Source organism: Sorex araneus, chromosome 2 (genome assembly GCF_027595985.1).
Source record: "Sorex araneus isolate mSorAra2 chromosome 2, mSorAra2.pri, whole genome shotgun sequence".
NCBI classification, from domain to species: Eukaryota; Metazoa; Chordata; class Mammalia; order Eulipotyphla; family Soricidae; genus Sorex; species Sorex araneus.
In genome coordinates, this window is record NC_073303.1 from 127,065,600 (window position 1) to 127,083,111 (window position 17,512).

The 17,512-nt window shown below is 53.1% G+C and overlaps 2 protein-coding genes and 1 non-coding gene across 7 annotated transcripts in view; 2 read left to right on the plus strand and 1 right to left on the minus strand.

Moving 5' to 3' along the window:
* The first annotated feature begins 4,487 nt into the window (after positions 1-4,487).
* On the plus strand, positions 4,488-6,493 carry RPL30 (ribosomal protein L30). Of its 2 annotated transcripts, XM_055127700.1 has the most exons (5): positions 4,488-4,562; positions 4,652-4,704; positions 4,838-4,983; positions 5,681-5,811; positions 6,400-6,493. In XM_055127700.1, exons 2-5 carry the CDS (start codon positions 4,684-4,686, stop codon positions 6,447-6,449), a joined length of 348 nt encoding a protein of 115 aa, XP_054983675.1. In that variant the 5' UTR covers positions 4,488-4,562; positions 4,652-4,683; the 3' UTR covers positions 6,450-6,493. The 2 variants fall into 2 exon arrangements, with proteins under 2 accessions (XP_054983675.1, XP_054983674.1); XM_055127699.1 differs by lacking the exon at positions 4,488-4,562 and having other exon boundaries at positions 4,569-4,704.
* Positions 6,143-6,278, plus strand: LOC129402961 (small nucleolar RNA SNORA72). Its single transcript, XR_008628972.1, has one exon. It is a non-coding gene; the product is annotated as a small nucleolar RNA SNORA72 (small nucleolar RNA).
* Positions 6,494-10,970: 4,477 nt separating the features above from the next.
* The window catches only part of MATN2 (matrilin 2), an 88,944-nt gene continuing 82,402 nt past the window's right edge, over positions 10,971-17,512 (minus strand). For 3 of the 4 annotated variants that reach the window (XM_055126767.1, XM_055126766.1, XM_055126764.1), the window contains 4 exons: positions 16,607-16,675; positions 14,927-15,055; positions 14,170-14,268; positions 10,971-11,371 (listed from right to left, as the gene is read on the minus strand). In XM_055126767.1, coding sequence (XP_054982742.1) covers positions 11,316-11,371; positions 14,170-14,268; positions 14,927-15,055; positions 16,607-16,675 — 353 coding nt within the window. In that variant the 3' untranslated portion in view covers positions 10,971-11,315. The remainder of the gene's footprint in view (positions 11,372-14,169; positions 14,269-14,926; positions 15,056-16,606; positions 16,676-17,512) is intronic. The other variant, XM_055126765.1, reaches the window with a different exon arrangement.

The following is a 17,512-nucleotide window of genomic DNA, read 5'->3' on the forward strand; positions in this document are numbered from 1 at the left end:
ACCACATATGGTCCCCTCATCCCTGCTAGGAGTAATCCAGGAGTACACAGCCAAGTGTAGCCCAAAAGCCAAAAAAGGATTAATAAAAATTCTTAAAAATTAAGCAAAATCATTTTTTAAAAGTCTGTACAACAGTCCTTTGAGCTCTCCAAACTTTTTTTTTCATTTTTTGGGTCACATCCGGCGATGCACAGGGGTCACTCCTGGCTCTGCACTCAGGAATCACCCCTGGCGGTGCTCAGAGGACCATATGGGATGCTGGGAATCGAACCCGGGTCTGCCCCGTGCAAGGCAAAGGCCCTACCCGCTGTGCTATCGCTCCAGCCCTCTCCAAACTTTCTTTTAAAAAAATTTTATTAAAAAACAAGTGATTGGGGCTGGAATGATAGCACAGCGGGTAGGGTGTTTACCTTGCATGCGACTGACCCGGGTTCGATTCCCAGCATCCTATATGGTCCCCCGAGCACTGCCAGGGGTAATTCCTGAGTGCAGAGCCAGGAGTAACCCCGTGCATCGCCAGGTGTGACCCCCCCCCCAAAAAAAAAGCAAAAAAAAATGTGATTTACAAAGTTGTTCATTATACAGTTTTTTTAGGCATTCAGTGTTCCAACACCGCCAGTGTGACCTTCCCTCCACCAGTGTCCCCCTTTTTCTCCCCATCCTCAACCTGCCCCATTAGGCACAGAACAAATTTACTTTATAGTACTTGGTCAGAAAATAAATCAGTAAAAGCTAATTTGTGATTGCTATATTTTGACCTATGTAAGTAAGGAAAATAAAATCCTTTAATACAATAAAATATTTATTCTCATTTACATAAGTTCTCAACTCTGGAATCTAAAGTATATTGCATTAAATTTTATTTAATGTTTGGATCACATAATGGTAATAATCCTGCCTTATCTGTCTTTAAAAAACTTCTAAAGAAATTCTGTGCTATTTTGGAGTTTATATGAACTGGGTAAGGCTTACTTATGTAAATTCCCCCCCCCTACATTTTATATATAAATACAGTGGTTTGCAAAGTTGTTCATGATGATGTTATAGACATTCAATATTCCAACACCAATCCCACCACCATTATCACCTTCCCTCAACCACTGTCCCCAATTTTCCCAACTACCCCTTCAAGCTTGCCCCCACTGCACATCCACAATAATTTATCTTGTTTGTTATCAATAAATTACTAACAGAATGATCAAAATATATTCCTTAGAAGAAAATGTGTAAATTGTTGTATCTCACCATGGAGACATTCAGTCCTTGTATGAGGGATTATTGAGATGTTACAGGTTAAGCCTTGTTTGCTTAGCTGAGCCTCTCTATTACATTTCATCCAATCTGGAGTGCTATTACTAGATTATCTGTGTTCCAGAGTCTGCAGACGTTGTGCAGTCACTAAGGTAACCACGCACTCCAGGAAGTTCAGAATTTTTAAGTGGGTGGTACAACTGGAGTAAAAATTTTAACTGGGCAGCGGCTTTGAGGTGTGGATGTGACTGTTGGGGCTTCCAGAAGTACAGGGAGGTTGGGAGGTAGCCTGTTAAGATTCCGAGAAAGCCTAGGGATTTCAGCAACAAAATCCATACACCTAAATTTTCAGCAGGTTGATTTCTGGGTAAGGCTCTGTCCAAGACTAGAGTCCAGTCAGAAACAGGGCTGTGATTTTGCAGTGCAAAAGACATAGCAAGCAGCTGCCAAGGCTCTGACTGGGTTGGCCCTGGACTGGCCTACCCCTGCTCTGGGTACCCCAAATGTCTCCGCCACGCACAAATTTTCAAAGGATTTTTCTAGTGGTTGGTTGATCTCTTTTGAGATTTATTTACCTGGAGCAAGATCACCAGACGAGCTTACATGGTGCCAGAGGTGGCTCATGGGAGTGACTGACTGCCAAGACATCCAGAAGTACAGGGAGGTGGGGGTGGGGGGGTGGGAAGGGGTAGTCCATCCCAACTCTGAGAAAACCTCTCCAGACTTTTTTCCCCTCTTCTGGTGTCTGGCTTCAAACCTAGGACCTCATGCATGTAAGGCAAGTGCTCTACCACTAAGCCACATCTCCAGTCCTCATCGTTTTCCATTTCATCTCCAAATTTCCATCTTTTGGGTGACAGCCCCCTTTCTCCCGAGCCATGATGGGGGTCAATCGGGAATGTCTGAAGAATGGCCTTTTCCATTAGTCCCGAACCCCCTTTTCTGAATCGGGCTGGGTAGAGAAGTCAGGACCCCCACCCCAGGACTTTAAAGCCTCTGCAGAAAATGACAACTCAAAACTCTGACATTTACCAAATTACAACATTTAAGTCTTCACTGTTAATGTTTTCCCATTCGCCTCATGAATGTTACATTTCCACCTAATGCACAATCCATTTCCCGGTTTCAGCTCTGTTTCTGCTTTCTTCTCTGACTACATGCAACCCCTCTGGATTTTAGTTAACCCTGTAGATGACCTAGCTTTAAATCTCAGCCCTCATGTGTTGTTTTATTTTTTTGGGGGGAAGAGGGGGGCACTGCAGGTGGTGCTCAGGAATCATATGTGATGCTGAGACTAGAACTGGTGTTAGCTGCCTACACAGGTGTCTTAATCCCTGTACTATCCCTCAGACCCCAGATGATATGTCTTATTTAACCACTTTTCTAATTGTTGACTTGCTAAAGATGAGGCTAATGCTTATGAGGCTGTTACACAAACTAGTTAAGATTTGTGAAAAGATGGGATTGGATAAATAATACAATGGGAAAGGCATCTGCCAGTTTTGAATCCCCATATAGTCCCCCAAGCCCCACCAGGAGTGATCCTTGAGCACAGCGCCAGGAATAAGCTCTGAGCACAATCGGGCCACAATCCAAAACTTAAAATAAATAAATAAATAAATAAGAGTTGTGACAAGCCAGGGATGTGGCTCAAAGAAATCATGAATGTAGATGTGTGGTACATGAGTCTGGGCTCAATCTCTGCCACTGCAAAATAACAATAATCACAATAAACTTTCATGGGGCCAGAGCAAGAATACCGTGGGTAAGACATTAGCTTTGCATGTGGCTGACCCAGGTTCCATCCGTGGCATCCTATATGATTCCCTGGGCATCAATCACCAAGAATAATTCCTGAGTGCAAAGCCAAGCACTGAGCATCACCAGGAATGACCCCCAAAACCAAAAAAAGAAACAAAAACAAAAAATTACTCTCATAATAAACTTTTGTAAGACACAGTTTTGGATTAAATCCAGGTCCTCATACCTCCTAGGCCATGAGCACCACAACCCCACCCGAAACTTAAATGCTCAATATCTTTCCTCTAAGACACAGCTGTACCGTAGGCAGTGTCTTATCCCTGTATATCCCTGTATGTTCTTGGTCAGGCTGGAGCAATAGCACAGCGGGTAGGGTGTTTGCCTTGACACGGTCAGCCCAGGTTTGATTCCTCTGTCCCTCCCGGAGAGCCTGGCAAGCTACTGAGAGTATCCCGCCCGCACCGCACGGCAGAGCATGGCAAGCTACCCATGGTGTATTCAATATGCCAAAAACAGTAACGTCTCACAATGGAGACATTACTGGTGCCCACTCGAGCAAGTCGATGAACAACAGGATGACAGTACCACGACGGTGCAGTTCTTGGTCACTAGAGCATGGCCAGTTTGCCAAACGCCTGAATATAACTCCTCATGTTTCCCCTCCACCCGCCCCCACTGTCAGGTTTCTGAGGACACCTTGTATGCCCAGAGATTAACCCATAACTCAGTCCCATTCTTAATCCCATCCTTAAAATGAATGCCCATGGCCTGTCAGTACCAGTTTCACATTTCTAGTTAGGCTTGTGCCTAGGGTCATTTCACTGGCCCTGACTCCTCAATAGGATCACTTGACACCCCCCCCCCACGCTGGTCTACTATGGCCTTTCCATGTGACAAACGTTGGCTAATAGGAGAAAAGGAAAAGCACTCTCAGATCTCTGATGCCAACTGTGGTCAGCACCTCCAAGTGGTACCTGCAAGGAGCTGCGGTGGACCGTGCTGTGAAGTGGATGGCCCGCTCCCGAGCCTAAGGTTTTGGAAGATGCCTCACTGGGCGTGGAGAGCGAGGCCCTAAGAGCAACAACAAAATAACATACACCCTGACCGGCTGTCGCGGCCCTGGCCCGCAGGAGGGGCAGCGCGGGCGGCCACCGTGTCCCGAGAGGCCCAGGACCCCCGGGCGAGCCCAGGGCGCGCACGCGGCGGCTTCCGCCCGGTGCAGCGGGGCGCCGCGTCCCCGCAGGAACCACGTCTCCGGGCAGAGCTAAGTTCCCCCCTCGAAGAGACGAAGACGGGCCGGCTTCCCTGGCCTGGAAGGACACGCCTCGGCGCCACGGCGGGCCGCGCGGACAGCCGCCAGAGCCGCACACAGCCCGGCCCGCCGCAACGCGCGCGGCAGTTCCTATGGTAACCGGCGACCCCCTCTGGCCCGCCCCTTCCGGCGGCGACAGCACCACACTTCCGGTTCCGGGGCCTCGGGGCCGGAAGTGCTTTGCATGGTAGGAGCCCTTTCCTTTTTCTCTCCGCCCGGCCATCTTGGCGGCTGCTCGGTGAGCGAGCGGGTCGGGGCGGCGGCTCGGAGGCGGGCGCGGGCGGCCCCGGGTCCTCACCTCCCTGTCCCGTCCCCGTGTGTTTGCAGGCTGGGGCTGTCCCGCACCTGAGGCAGGAAAGATGGTGGCCGCGAAGAAGACGGTGAGTGCGGGGCGGCGCACGTGGCGGCGCGGGGCGGCCGGGGGACCGGGGCGGCGGGGCCGGGGCGGCCGCGGGGGCCGGGGCGGCGGGGCAGGGGCCGCCCTGCAGCGCCCGTGTCCTCTCCCGCCCGCAGAAAAAGTCGCTGGAGTCCATCAACTCCCGGCTCCAGCTGGTGATGAAGAGCGGCAAGTACGTGCTGGGCTACAAGCAGACGCTCAAGATGATCCGCCAGGGCAAGGCCAAGCTGGTCATCCTGGCCAACAACTGCCCGGCGCTCAGGTGAGCCCGTGCACGGCCGGGACTCCGAGCCGGGGTGGCCGCGGGGCGTGGGGGTCCCCCAGCCCGTGCTGACCCGCGCCCGGCGCTCCTACTGGGGGCCTGGCACGCGGCCGACCCGGGTTCAATGCTCGGCCTGCCATATGGTCCCCCGAGCACCACCAGGAGTAACTCCTGAGTGCAGAGCCAGGAGGAACCCCCCTGAGCATCGCCGGGTGTGACGAACAACCCCCCCACCCCAAGTCCCGCTGGTGAAGGCCGTGGGTGCGTGGCTCCATCCCACTTCCGGGCATGCCCCGAAGCCGGGGTGCTGGGGCAGAGCACCCCCGGGGATCGGGGCGATTTGGGGAGGGTGCAGGTTGTTGCTGAACGTCCTGGGGGGTGAGGTTTCGGGGATTTGAGCATCCTGCACCTGACTCCAGGGGCCCAGACCGGGATCCTGGCTGGGCTGGGCAGGACCAAGTCGCGGGGATGGAAATCAGGTGGGCGCTCCTGGGGATCGCTGTGGCTCAGCGCCCAGGCAGAGCATCCCTGAGGATTTCCCGTCCCCTCGTCCAAACGGGAAGTTTGATCTTAGAGGGTGTCGGGGGACCGTGGGAGTGTTGCATTGGAAATGTTAACTTCCTTCCTTAGGCATTCGGCATGGCATTGATCTGCCCCCTCCTTTTATTCATTTATTTATTTATATTGGTTCTCAAAGGAAATCTGAAATCGAGTACTACGCCATGTTGGCCAAGACCGGGGTCCATCACTACAGCGGCAATAACATCGAGCTGGGCACAGCCTGTGGGAAATACTACAGAGTGTGCACGCTGGCCATCATCGATCCAGGTACACTTCACACCCCAAATGCCCGTTCCTCCGTCACCACCTATCGCGAGTGTCCCGTGTCCCACAAATGTCTGGTTGCTGGGTCCAGTTAGTGGGATCTGCATATAGATCTGGAGTGAAATAGTGAACGTAAGGAAGCATGAATGTTTCCGATTAAGAGTCTAAGAAGTAATGGCTCAGGACTATAGGGAAAGGTGGACTTGGGTGGAAAAGGAGAGAAAAATCATCCCTGTGAGCTCATGAAAAAAGTAAAATGGCAGTTATGTGAGAGACGCCCCTTTAACATGTATGTCCGTTAGGTTCAGGGTCTAGAAAAGTTTTAATTCACAAACTGCGAATATTCTCGCTGTTCTGATTTTGTAGTAATCAGGACAGGCTAAACATTCGCTATAATAAGACCATGCATGTGTCCCCAGGCCTGGTTCTTTACCTACCTAAGTCTGGTCTTAGAAATGCTGGTGATAAATCAAGTCTGTGGGAACTGTGGGTATCTGGCACAACCATTAGAATGCTTTTGGAGATAACCGCCGCCAATTTGAGTGTTACCGGTTGCCACTACATGTAAAATTATTGTGTTTTATTTTCTAGGTGATTCTGATATCATCAGAAGCATGCCAGAACAGACTGGTGAAAAGTAAATCATGCAAAAGTTTTCTGTAATAAATTAGTTATTTTAAAAACACTAGTGGTTCCAGTTACTTTGTTTTGGGGTGGGGGTGTGGTTTGAGACACCACTGCCTGTGCTCAGGGACTCCTGTTCTGCACTCGGATCACTCCTGCCAGTGGTCAGGTCAGCCATACGCGAGGAAAGGGCCCTCCTGTTCTGTCTCTGCAGTGTCTGTCATTTTCTTGAAACAGCAGTGCTCCTTCCTGAAGGGTTAGGGTAAAGCTTACGGGTTAACCTTATATCCCAGTTGCTATGTTTTAGTAAAGGGGTAATAATGTATGTCATTCCTGCCTTAAGAGTTTTTTGGAGTGGGGGTTGTTGGGGGCCATTGCCTGGGTCTGCTGCCAGCTCTGTTCCAGGGTACTCAGGGCAGTGCTCAGGACTAAATCCAGAGCTGTGTGCAGTATGTGGCTCCCTTGAACCATCTCTTCAAACTTAAGCATTGGATTTTTTTTTTGGGGGGGTCACACCCAGCAGTGCACAGGGGTTACTCCTGGCTCTGTACTCAGGAATTACTCCTGGCGGTGCTTGGGGGACCATATGGGATGTTGGGAATCAAACCCGGGTTGACCGCAGGCAAGGCGAACGCCCTACCCGCTGTGCTATCACTCCAGCCCCAGCATTGGATTTTTTTTTTTTTTTTGCTTTTTGGGTCACACCCAGCAATGCTAGGGGTTACTCCTGGCTTTGCACTCAGGAATTGCTCCTGGCAGTGCTTGGGGGACCATATGGGATGCCGGGGATCGAACCCGAGTCGGCCGCATGCAAGGCAAACGCCCTACCCATTGTGCTATCACTCCGGCCCCAGCATTGGATTTTTTAAGACAATTTTTACTTCTGTCTTAGGACATAGTTGGTATTGGGGGGGGGGGGTGTCACACCCGGCAATGCTCAGGGGTTAGTCCTGGCTTTGCACTGGGGAATCACTCCTAGCAGTGCTCGGGGGAACCATATGGATGTTGGGTACCGCAAGGTTTCCCAAGCCCACCAGCAGTGATCCCTAAATGCAGAGCCACGAGTAAGTCCTGAGCATGCTGGTGTGGCCCCCAAACAACTACAGGGGCCACAGTGCAAGAGAAAGGAGCTTTGCTGCGTGTGGCCAACCCTGCTGAAACTGGCACCACATAGGCCCTGCCAGGTGTGGCCCCAGCAACAGGCTTCAACATGGAAGTCACTGTAAGCTGGTGCTGATCAGTCCAGACAGCTACGAGTGTCTGGCTGGCAGCTCTACTACTTAACTTACTCTTACCTGTAGACCTCAAAGGACGATCTAAGAGTGGAGATCGTGGGGTAAGGAAGGCAAGAGTACTCAGTACACTTCAAAGATCCACTTTGTGGAGCCATTTGGGCTGCTGGGGAAAGCTGGTATGTGAGCGCTTCATGTGTTACACGGAGTGGGAGTATGGACACCCAGGTTGCCTGCATGCATCTGGCAGTGACATCAGGAAATGCACATGGTGGGTTCTGAGCACCACCGGGTGTGGCCCCCAAAGCAAAATGAAAATTAAAAAGTAGCCCCGTGAGGTACAGCATATAGGATCCTTTGCACACGGCTGACCCAGAGGTTCCACCTCAGCATCCCATAGGGTCCTCCCAGCACCACCAGGAGTAATTGCTGAGTGCAGAGCCAGGAGTAACCCCTGGTAACTTGTGTGACCCCCCAAGCCCAGGGAATAAACTTTATTTTGGTTTGGGGGCCACACCACACCCCATGCTCAGGGATCATTCCTGGAAGTTTGGGGGGCCCCATTTAGTGCTGGGGACGGAATCTAAATCAGCCTCAGACAAGTGGGCCTGCTGGACCATCCAGCCCCATGATGTCTGTCCATTTAATTATCTGGACAACCCACTGAGATAGGGGTACCATTAGTTCCATTTCACTTTTTTTGTGGGGGCCGGAGGTGGGGGAAATCATACCGGGAATGGGTTACTCCCAGCTCTGCACTCAGGAATCATTCCTGAAGGCGCACGAAGAACCATATGGATGTCGGGGATTGAACCTGCGTCAGCTGCATGCAAGGCAAACGCCCCTATCGCTCCAGCCCCTAGTTCCATTTCAGAGCTGAGTAAATCAAGGGTTGAAAAGGTCGCAAAACTGGGATGAAAAAGTACCTGAGGCTGACAGGACAAGCAAGGAGACTAGGGAGAGCAGCTTTTCCAGTCAGCAAATGACTGACGGCCTTCCCCTTCCCCAGCCGGGCGAGCGTCCAGTTTCCAGCTGCAGGCCGCCAGAGGGCGCGCTACTCTGCAGGAGCCGGTGCTGACTGGGAGCTCCTGGCAACATCTCTGAAGAATGCAAATCCATCAGTCCTACCTAGAAAACCTGTTTGCAGCATCAAGCCAGTGACTCAGATGGGAAGACTGGCAGGAGATGGAACGCCTTGGATCATGATTTTCGGGAGTTTAGGCCTGTGATGTTCTTCCTACAGGACCACCCTGCCTGTGGAGAGGGGTCTGGAACAGTCGTCTTCAGCACACAGGTGTTCTGTTTGGCTCATGACTAAATTTCAGTCATACAGTGTTCTAACACCCGTCCCTGCACCAATGCACATTCCCCAGCACCAGTGTCCCTAGGTTCCCTCCCATCACCCCCAGCCCCTGCCTCTATAGCAGGAGCTTCTCTCTCTGTGTGTCTCTCTGTCTCTGTCTCTGTCTCTCTCTCCTTTTGGGCATTGTGGTTTGCAATATTGACACTGAAAAGTTATCAAGAAAATTCCCTGGGGCTGGAGCAATAGCACAGAGGGTAGGGTGTTTGCCTTGCACATGGCCAATCCGGGTTTGATTATAGGCATCCCATATGGTCCCCTGAGCACCGCCAGGAGTAATTCCTGAGTGCATGAGCCAGGAGTAATCCCTGTGCATTGCTGGGTGTGACCCAAAAAAGCAAAAAAAAAAAAAAGGAAAAGAAAATCCCTTTACCTACTTTCAACCTTCAGTTCTTGTCCAGCATGATCATTCCAGCTATTATTGTCATAATGGTCTCTTCTTTATCTTACATACCCTCAGCCCCACACACTTGTGGTTAGATCCAACCATTGAACAGTCCTAACCCATTTTCCCTGGCCATGGATATTAGTCATATATATATATAGTATATAGATAATATACTATAAATGAATGCAGTCATTCTCTATCTGTCCCCCCCCTGACTTTTGTTGCTGTTGTTAGAGGGACCATTCCTGTCAGTTCTGGTGCAGAGGCTGGACACACCGCGTGGAATCTTGGTTAGCAGTATCCCTGGTCTCGTTTCAGATTTGGGATCATACCCAGCAGGGCTCAGCTGCCTCCTGGTGGTGCTCAAGGGACCATGAGGTGCTGACTCGAAGTCAGGCAGTCCTGTCCCGGGCACGGCATGGACTCGGCTGTCCAGCTCTCTCTGGGCTCATCTCAGGTTTGTGCTTCGGGGGTCACACCTGGTGATGCTCAGAGCTTACTCTTGCAGGGCTCGGGGGATCATATGGGATGCCGGGGACCGAACTAAGGCAGCCGCATGCAAGGCAAGTGCCCTCCTGGCTATTCTTTCCTCCAGCCCCTCATTTAGGCTTCTTGTTTGCGGACGAGACCCAGCAGTGCTCAGGAGCTATTCCTGGCTGTACTGGAGAGCAGAGAGGGCGGCCTGAGGTGTCTGCCCGCCAGCCTTGAGGTTCCTTAGTGAAGCCTCCAGTCCTGTTCCTCCTGATCTACGAGCTGACAGCTGAGGCCGCCCCACCTCTGACCACCTTCCCACTTCCCACTTTCCCAGGGACAACCACTAGTTTGAGGCATATCCTTCCAGAATGCTCATTCTTCATGTACATATTTACATACTTTTGAGGCGGGTTATTCTTTTTTAAAACAAAGATTCGCTTTGAAAAATACAGAAACAGACATCTCTGAGACCGGCTTTCGAGGTTCGTCTGTGAGTTCTATATTGGGGTATTCAGCACATTCCTTTTACAGTGTTCATTTCCTCCCTCTGCCCAGCTTTTTAATGCATAGTTTTGCCGTAGGTGCTGTGGTCCAGCCTGTCCGTTCTTGAGGTTCCCTTCACCTTGTTTCGGGGTGGGGGGTAGGCAGCCACACTGAGGGAGGAAGCTGGGCATGAACAGGGCCTCTTACACTCGGACTCAGGCCAGGCCTTGTGTGCTACTTTGTTGCTTTTCCAAATTCTGTGAATTGCTTGTCTAGAGGCACTAAATCCCCCTCCTGTCAGAGTCAGATGCTGACTGTAAATTCAGCGCACTGAGAGTAAACAGGTTTTTCACAGCCCAGAGTGTGAGTCCGGGGCTGCGTTGCAGTTGCTGGAGATCAGAGGGGTCCAGGGAACCTACCCACACACATTCTCACAAGCAGGGACCAGGGATACCCCATTTCCACACCCAGAACAACATTCTAGGATGCCCTGAGTTGGCCACGTGGAAGCTGTTTTCCTGATTGCCTTCGAGGTGCCGCATGGTCGCATGTTGGGAATTTCCCCTATTCGAGGGAGCACAAATGAGGTCAGACACAGAGAACCATTCTCGGGGGAATTTTAATATTGTCTTAAAAAAAAATCCAACTTGTCAGACAAGTACATAGGCCCGATGATTTTATGCAGATATCCATATACACACTGCAAGGTAAAGTCCAATACACGGAGAGTTTTGCCTGTGGCCAGCGTGTCCTGCAGCACGTAAGATCTCAGCCGAGGCGGGGCCAACCAGGAAACCTTGAGAATCCTGTTGGCTGTTTCTCCCCCAGCGGATTACACGTTAGTGTTTACTCTGGGCTTTTTTGGTGCAAACAGGCTTTGTCAGCCGGGTTGGGTTTCCCAGGGTGGCCGGCATGAGCCTGGGCGAGTGACCAAGCACTTGCATCTTCATCTGTATCTCAGGCGGTTCTCCAGGACCTCCAGTCGCTGGGTCATCTCCTCCAGTACCCCTCGGGTTAAGGAAGAGAGCTGGAAGTCCCTGGCTCTGTGGACCTTCAAATGCACCTGCCTTCGCCTACATGAAAACGGAACTGTCCTGGCCCGAGTGACCGTGTACATGAACAGCCCTGTCTGACCCCCCAGCACTGTACACGTAACCTCTGAGCACTGCTGGGTGTGACCCCCCAAACCAAACCGACTCCCTTCTCAAATTGAACTCTATAAAATATAAGCGGGGGTGGAGGGATAGCACAGCGGGTAGGGTGTTTGCCTTGCATGCGGCCGACCCAAATTCGATTCCCAGCATCCCATATGGGCCCCTGAGCACCGCCATGAGTAATTCCTGAGTGCAGAGCCAAGAGTAACCCCTGAGCATCACCGGGCATGACCCGAAAAGAAAAAAAAAATCACTCACTCCCTCACACACACAAATAAATAAAAGCCTTCCTTCTCAGGGCTGCTAAGGATTTCAGAACTGACTCGTGGGGCTGGTAGTACAATAGGTAAGGCCTTGGTCTTGCACCGGGCCGACCTGGGTTCAATCCCTGGCGCCCCATATAGTCCCCCATGCCCTGCTAGGAGTGGTCCCTGAGTGCAGAGCCAGGAGTAACCCCTGAGCACCACCAGGTGTGGTCCCCACCCTCCAAAAGAAACCAAGTTTATAGGAACTTGTTTAAACAAAGTGCAGGAACTTTTAAATGTATTTCCGGTTACATACTTTCTAGTCAAGACAGAAGCTGGCTTTCATTTTGGGTTTAGCCCATTTTGATTTTGGCCCACACCCTGACAGTGTGGCGGGACTAACCCCAGCTCCCAGCTCAGTGGTTGGGGGCCACTCCCAGCAGTGCCTGGGGGGCCCTGCCGTTCTGGGGACAGAACCCAGAACTCCCACATGCAAAGCCTGACCCCAGCCCCTTAGGCCAACCCCTCAGCCCATGATTTTTTTTTTCCCTAGTGAGTATTTCCGCTCACTAGAGTGAGTCTGCACTAGCGTTGCTCTCGGGGCCAGAATGGATGCGTTTGGAGAGTGTGGAGGAGAGCAAGTCAGACCTCGGGAAATGGGAAATCAGGACAAACACTTCCACCCTGGCACCAACATGGGCACTAGGTAGCGGCCTGGGAGAACTCAGCTGTCCTGTCACTGCTCCCCCATGGCCTGTGAAGTGGACTGGGCAGGAGAGGGGAGGTGACGGGCCACTGGCCTCTCCTCCCGCTCAGCCCTGCCATCAGCTTCCTGGGGGCAAAGACAGCTGAGTTTCTTTTTTTTTTCCTTTTGTTTTTTGGGTCACACCCCGCAATGCTCAGGGATTACTCCTGGCTCTGCGCTTAGGAACTACCCCTGGTGGTGCTCAGGGGACCACATGGGATGCTGGGAATCGAACCCGGGTCGGCAGCATGCAAGGCAAACGCCCTCCCCGCTGTGCTCTCGCTCCAGCCCCCGGCTGAGTTTCTGAGGGCCTTGGATTCCCGCCTCAGCATGGGAACTGTTGTGATCTAGTCCTTGTTACATAAGCCCGCTGGCACAGAGCAAGCTCGGAATGAAACCGCTTCCCTGGGGAGCGGCCGAGGCGGGCCCAGGCCGGCCTTCCCAAGCTTACTGTAATCTGGAGTTCAGCACCGCTGCCAGGGCGCGCAGTCGGAAAAGCACTGAACCCTCCTGTCTCCATCATCCCGGGCAGTCCTTTCATGTGGGATAGTATTCTAATGAGTCACCGGTTCCTGCTGCTCCCTTGACAGAATGCTGTCATCTGTACAGTGCTGATTTATCAGAGCTCCTGCAGGCCCCCACAGAAACCAAATAAGCCTGGTCCGGAAACCACACACACACACACACACACACACACACACACACACACACACACTCGAGCACACACACAGAAACATACACCACACACACAGAGAGAGAGAAACACACACACACAGAAACACACACAGAAACACACACCGCATACACACAGACACATACAGAAACACACAAACACAGACACACATCCACCACATACACACACACATATACATCCCCACCCACCACATACAGAGAAACACACACACACAAACACACACACCACATACACACACAGACACATACAGAAACACACAAACACAGACACACACATCCACCACATATACACACACACATACACATCCCCACCCACCACATACACAGAGAGAAACACACACACACAAACACACACCACATACACATACATACACACGCCCTAATCCCTACCCCAACACACACACCCCCCACCCCTCACAGCACACACACGCCCCATCCCACAACACACACACACATATACACCCCACTCCTACCCCACAACAACACACACATACACACACTACCCCCAACTCCCAACCCCACACACACACACACACCCCACCCCCCACCCCACCCCAAGCAGCTGCAGCTACCGCCCAGCTACGCCACTTGGCTCCTAAGCTGGGCTTTACTCCAAACTCACACCTCTTCACTCCATGCCATCCCCCGCCTCTGCAGACGGGAGCCTGACGCACGTGAGACCCCGGGAAGCTCCTCTGACTCATCCCAGCGCAGGAGGAGCGACACCCCTCCGTCTTTACTCCCCAGGCTGCACGTACTCACCAGCTGACAGCCTCATGACAGCCTGCAGAACAATCTAGAACAGCCTCATGGTAGGGCCCGCCTTGCCTCTGCTTTCCCTAGTAAGCGCTTCCCCCAGCTCTGACTCGCCTTCCTTTGCTCCCTGCCCACTGCACCACAGGAATGAGTAAGACAGCAGGAGGCACCTCTGCACCCCTCCGGGAGCCGCGTCCGGAAGGATATGGCGCTGGCTCAGCTTCTGGACCTTCTCATTGGCCAGGCTCTGGAAGGCCATCAGGTGCTCACACTTGCACTGCTCGGGGTCCATGTCCAAAGGGCGTCCTGAGAAAGCGGATGCAAGGCGCTCACCTCAGTGACCCGCCGGGAGCTCAGCGGGGGGCCACATGGTCAGCCACACTAGCCTGCCCCAGAGAAGGTGGGAGGAGACTTCACACCAGCGTGGCCTGGAGGGTGGGTCCCCTTTGTTATTTCTCATAGCAGAGCAGACTCCTCGATGCCAGGGATTGAACCCGGGACCTCACACATGTGAGGCGCGTGCTCTACCACTGAGCTACATCCCCCAGGAGTAGACTCCTGAGCTGGAGCGATAGCACACCGGGTAGGGCATTTGCCTTGCACGAGGCTGACCCGGGTTCAATTCCTCCGTCCCTCTCAGAGAGCCCGGCAAGCTACTGAGAGTATCCTGCCCGCACGGCAGAGCCTGGCAAGCTCCCCATGGCGTATTCGATATGCCAGAAACAGTAACAACAAGTCTCCTGGCTATGCTGTGGGGGCCCTCTGGGACTTTTCTCACCAAGCTCAGCTTCCTGCAAGGCCGGCGCCGTCCCCCTGGCCTGTCTCTCAGCCCGGCCCCTTTGTTTAAGCTGATGGGCTCCTCTCTGCCCCAGTCCTACTCTACTTCCTCTCGTCCTGCACCTCCCTGCGCCGGGCTCATGAGTGGGCGCGTCTGCTGTCAGCCAGTGGGCTGGGCCGGCATTACCTGCAGCCGAATGGGAAAGCTTCTGGGTGCCCCGCAACACATTCCCGTCTTCAAACAGATAGCGGTGCTGCACTGCAAAATTAGAACATGACAGGAGGTCTTGGATACTTATGGTGACCGGCTCGGACTCTGCAAAGAGGAAAGACTGAGGTCAAAGCTGCAGAATGCAGGATGCAGTTCGGTTTTTTTTTTTTTCCTTTTTGAGTCAAACCCGGCGATGCACAGGGTTACTCCTGGCTCTGCACTCAGGAATTACCCCTGGCGGTGCTCAGGGGACCATATGGGATGCTGGGAATCAAACTTGGGTCAGCCGCATGCAAGGCAAATGCCCTACCCGCTGTGCTATTGCTCCAGCCCCCGCAGTTTGGGTTTTTGTTGTTGTTTGATTTGGGGGCGACACCTGGTGGTGCTCAGGGATTACTCCTGGCTCAGTGCTCAGGAATGGTTTCTAGCTTGCTCAGGGGACCATCTGGGGTGCTAGAGATCAAATCTGGGTCGGCTGAGTGCAAGGCAAATGCCCTCCCCGCTGTACGTGGGCCCCAAGTCTGCATTTCGAGCCCATGCCCCGGCTGTCACTCACTGTGAGGAGTGGGGTGGGCTGAGTCTGCCTCTGGCAAACTGTGGTGTAGTCTGAGCAGAGGGGCCAAACCCCACCAAGGACTGAAGCAGGGAGGGAAGTTTCCCAGTGGTGGAGGGAAAGAAGCCATTGTGGGTAGAATCCATACCTTAACTTTCTCTTGTTAACCTTGTAAGTATTTTATTTATATATATAAACTGAGGCCAGAGAGTAGCACAGCGTGTAAGGCACTTGCCTTGCATGCAGCCAACTGGTGTTTGATCCCCAGCATCCCAGAGGGTCCCCCAGCACCGCCAGGAGTGATCCCTGGGTGCACAGCCAGGAGTAAGCCCTGAGCATCGCAGGGTGTAGCCCCAAAACCAAACAAATCTTTTGTTGTGTTTAGGGTCACCCCTGACAGGGCTCTGGGGCTCTGCCCAGCTCTCTGCTTGGGGTGACTCCCAGCCCTGCGGTGCTGAAGACCAAAGCCTGTGCTCCAGTCCAAGCACTAGTCCTCAAGCCCCTCGCTCGAGGGGCATTTGGAAAGCCACACCCAGCAGTGCTCAGGGATTACTCCTGGCTCTGTGCTCAGAAGTGCCCTCTGGGGCCCATGTGTGAATCGGGGGATCTGAACCAGGGTCAGCCACATGCAAGGAAAGTGCCTTAGCCCCAGGATTGCATTATCTCTCCAGCCTCGATTTAAAAATTATTACATGTTTTGGGGCTGGAGTGATAGCACAGTGGGTAGGGCATTTGCCTTGGACGCAGCTGACCTGGGATCGATTCCCAGAATCCCATATGTTTTACTTTTTTTTTTTTAATAATTGCAACTTAGCATTTCATTGTAACAAGCAATATAAAATATATGACTGTGTAGCTGCCGGGGGGAGAGCTGGGGCTGGCGCGGGGACCCGGGGAGGCTGGGGGTGGGGGTGGCAGAGAACACTGAACGCCCAAGACAACTGTATTTGGAACAACCTTGCAAACCACGATATTTAAATAAAATTTTAAAAAATATCTTAATTACAGGCGTTGCACCCAGTGGTGCTGACGACCCGAGCCAGAGTCTCGCAACACCCTCCCCCCAACACACACACCCCGATTTCACGCACCCCTCCGCTCACCTGCCGGCTGCTGGCCCTGCTCTGGCCCTTGTGCGGGGGAGTCTTGGCTGCGGTCAGCGTCTTCCAGAGCTGCGGGAGAGTCGGGGAACAGCAGTGAGGCCACCTGCCCCCCCCCCCCGTCTATTCCTCGTGATCCCGTGGCGCCAGGCCATGCCAGGGCCCCGCTCTCCAGGGGAAGGAGCCACGGCCTCTGCTATGGCACAGGAGGCAGGTGGGCGGGGGAGATGTGGTGGGTGCGCGGGGGTGGCAGGAGCCCCTGGAGGAGTGTCAGTGCCCACAGAAGCGCAGAGAGGCAGAACCTCACCCGAGGGCACTGTGGGCGGCCAGGTCTTCCCATCCCTCCCTCCTCTCTCTGCTCTTCCCTGCAGTCTGTTTTGGCTTGGGGTTTTTTGTTTGCCAGTTCGTCTGTTGGTCCACACCCGGCTATACTCTGGGCTGACCCCTGGCTCTGTGTTCAGGGATCACTGCTGGAGGTGCTCGGGGGAACCATGCGGGATGCTGGGGATCAAACCCAGGTCAGCTGTGTGCAAAGCCAGCGGCCTCCCTGCTGTGCTATGAGTGCGGGCTCTGTTCTCCAGAGCAGAGAGATACGTGACAGGGACTGGCCAGTGACTGGGCCAGGGCACCCCAAGAAGCCTGGAACTGCAGCCCAGGTCAGCCGAGCCCGGGGTGCCAGCTCTGGGGTACGAGCCCCATTTCCGGCTGGATCTCATTACAGCCTATGGACTCAGGGCCACCGTGGTTGTTCAGCAGCAAGGGCTTTTCATACAGCTGACCCAGGTTCAAGCCCCAGCCCCCCACAAGGTCCCCTGAGCCTGCCAGGAGTGACTGCTGAGTGCAGAACCAGCAGTAAGCCCTGAACATCACCAGGTGTGGCCATAAAACCAAAAATAAATCAGTAAGATA

Excerpts from the sequence above, each read along its gene's own strand:
- RPL30 (XM_055127700.1), top strand. The coding sequence starts at position 4,684 with ATGGTGGCCGCGAAGAAGACG. Across the intron at positions 4,705-4,837 it reads TGGTGGCCGCGAAGAAGACG|AAAAAGTCGCTGGAGTCCAT; the intron begins GTGAGTGCGGGG and ends TCCCGCCCGCAG. Across the intron at positions 5,812-6,399 it reads GCTGGCCATCATCGATCCAG|GTGATTCTGATATCATCAGA; the intron begins GTACACTTCACA and ends TTTATTTTCTAG.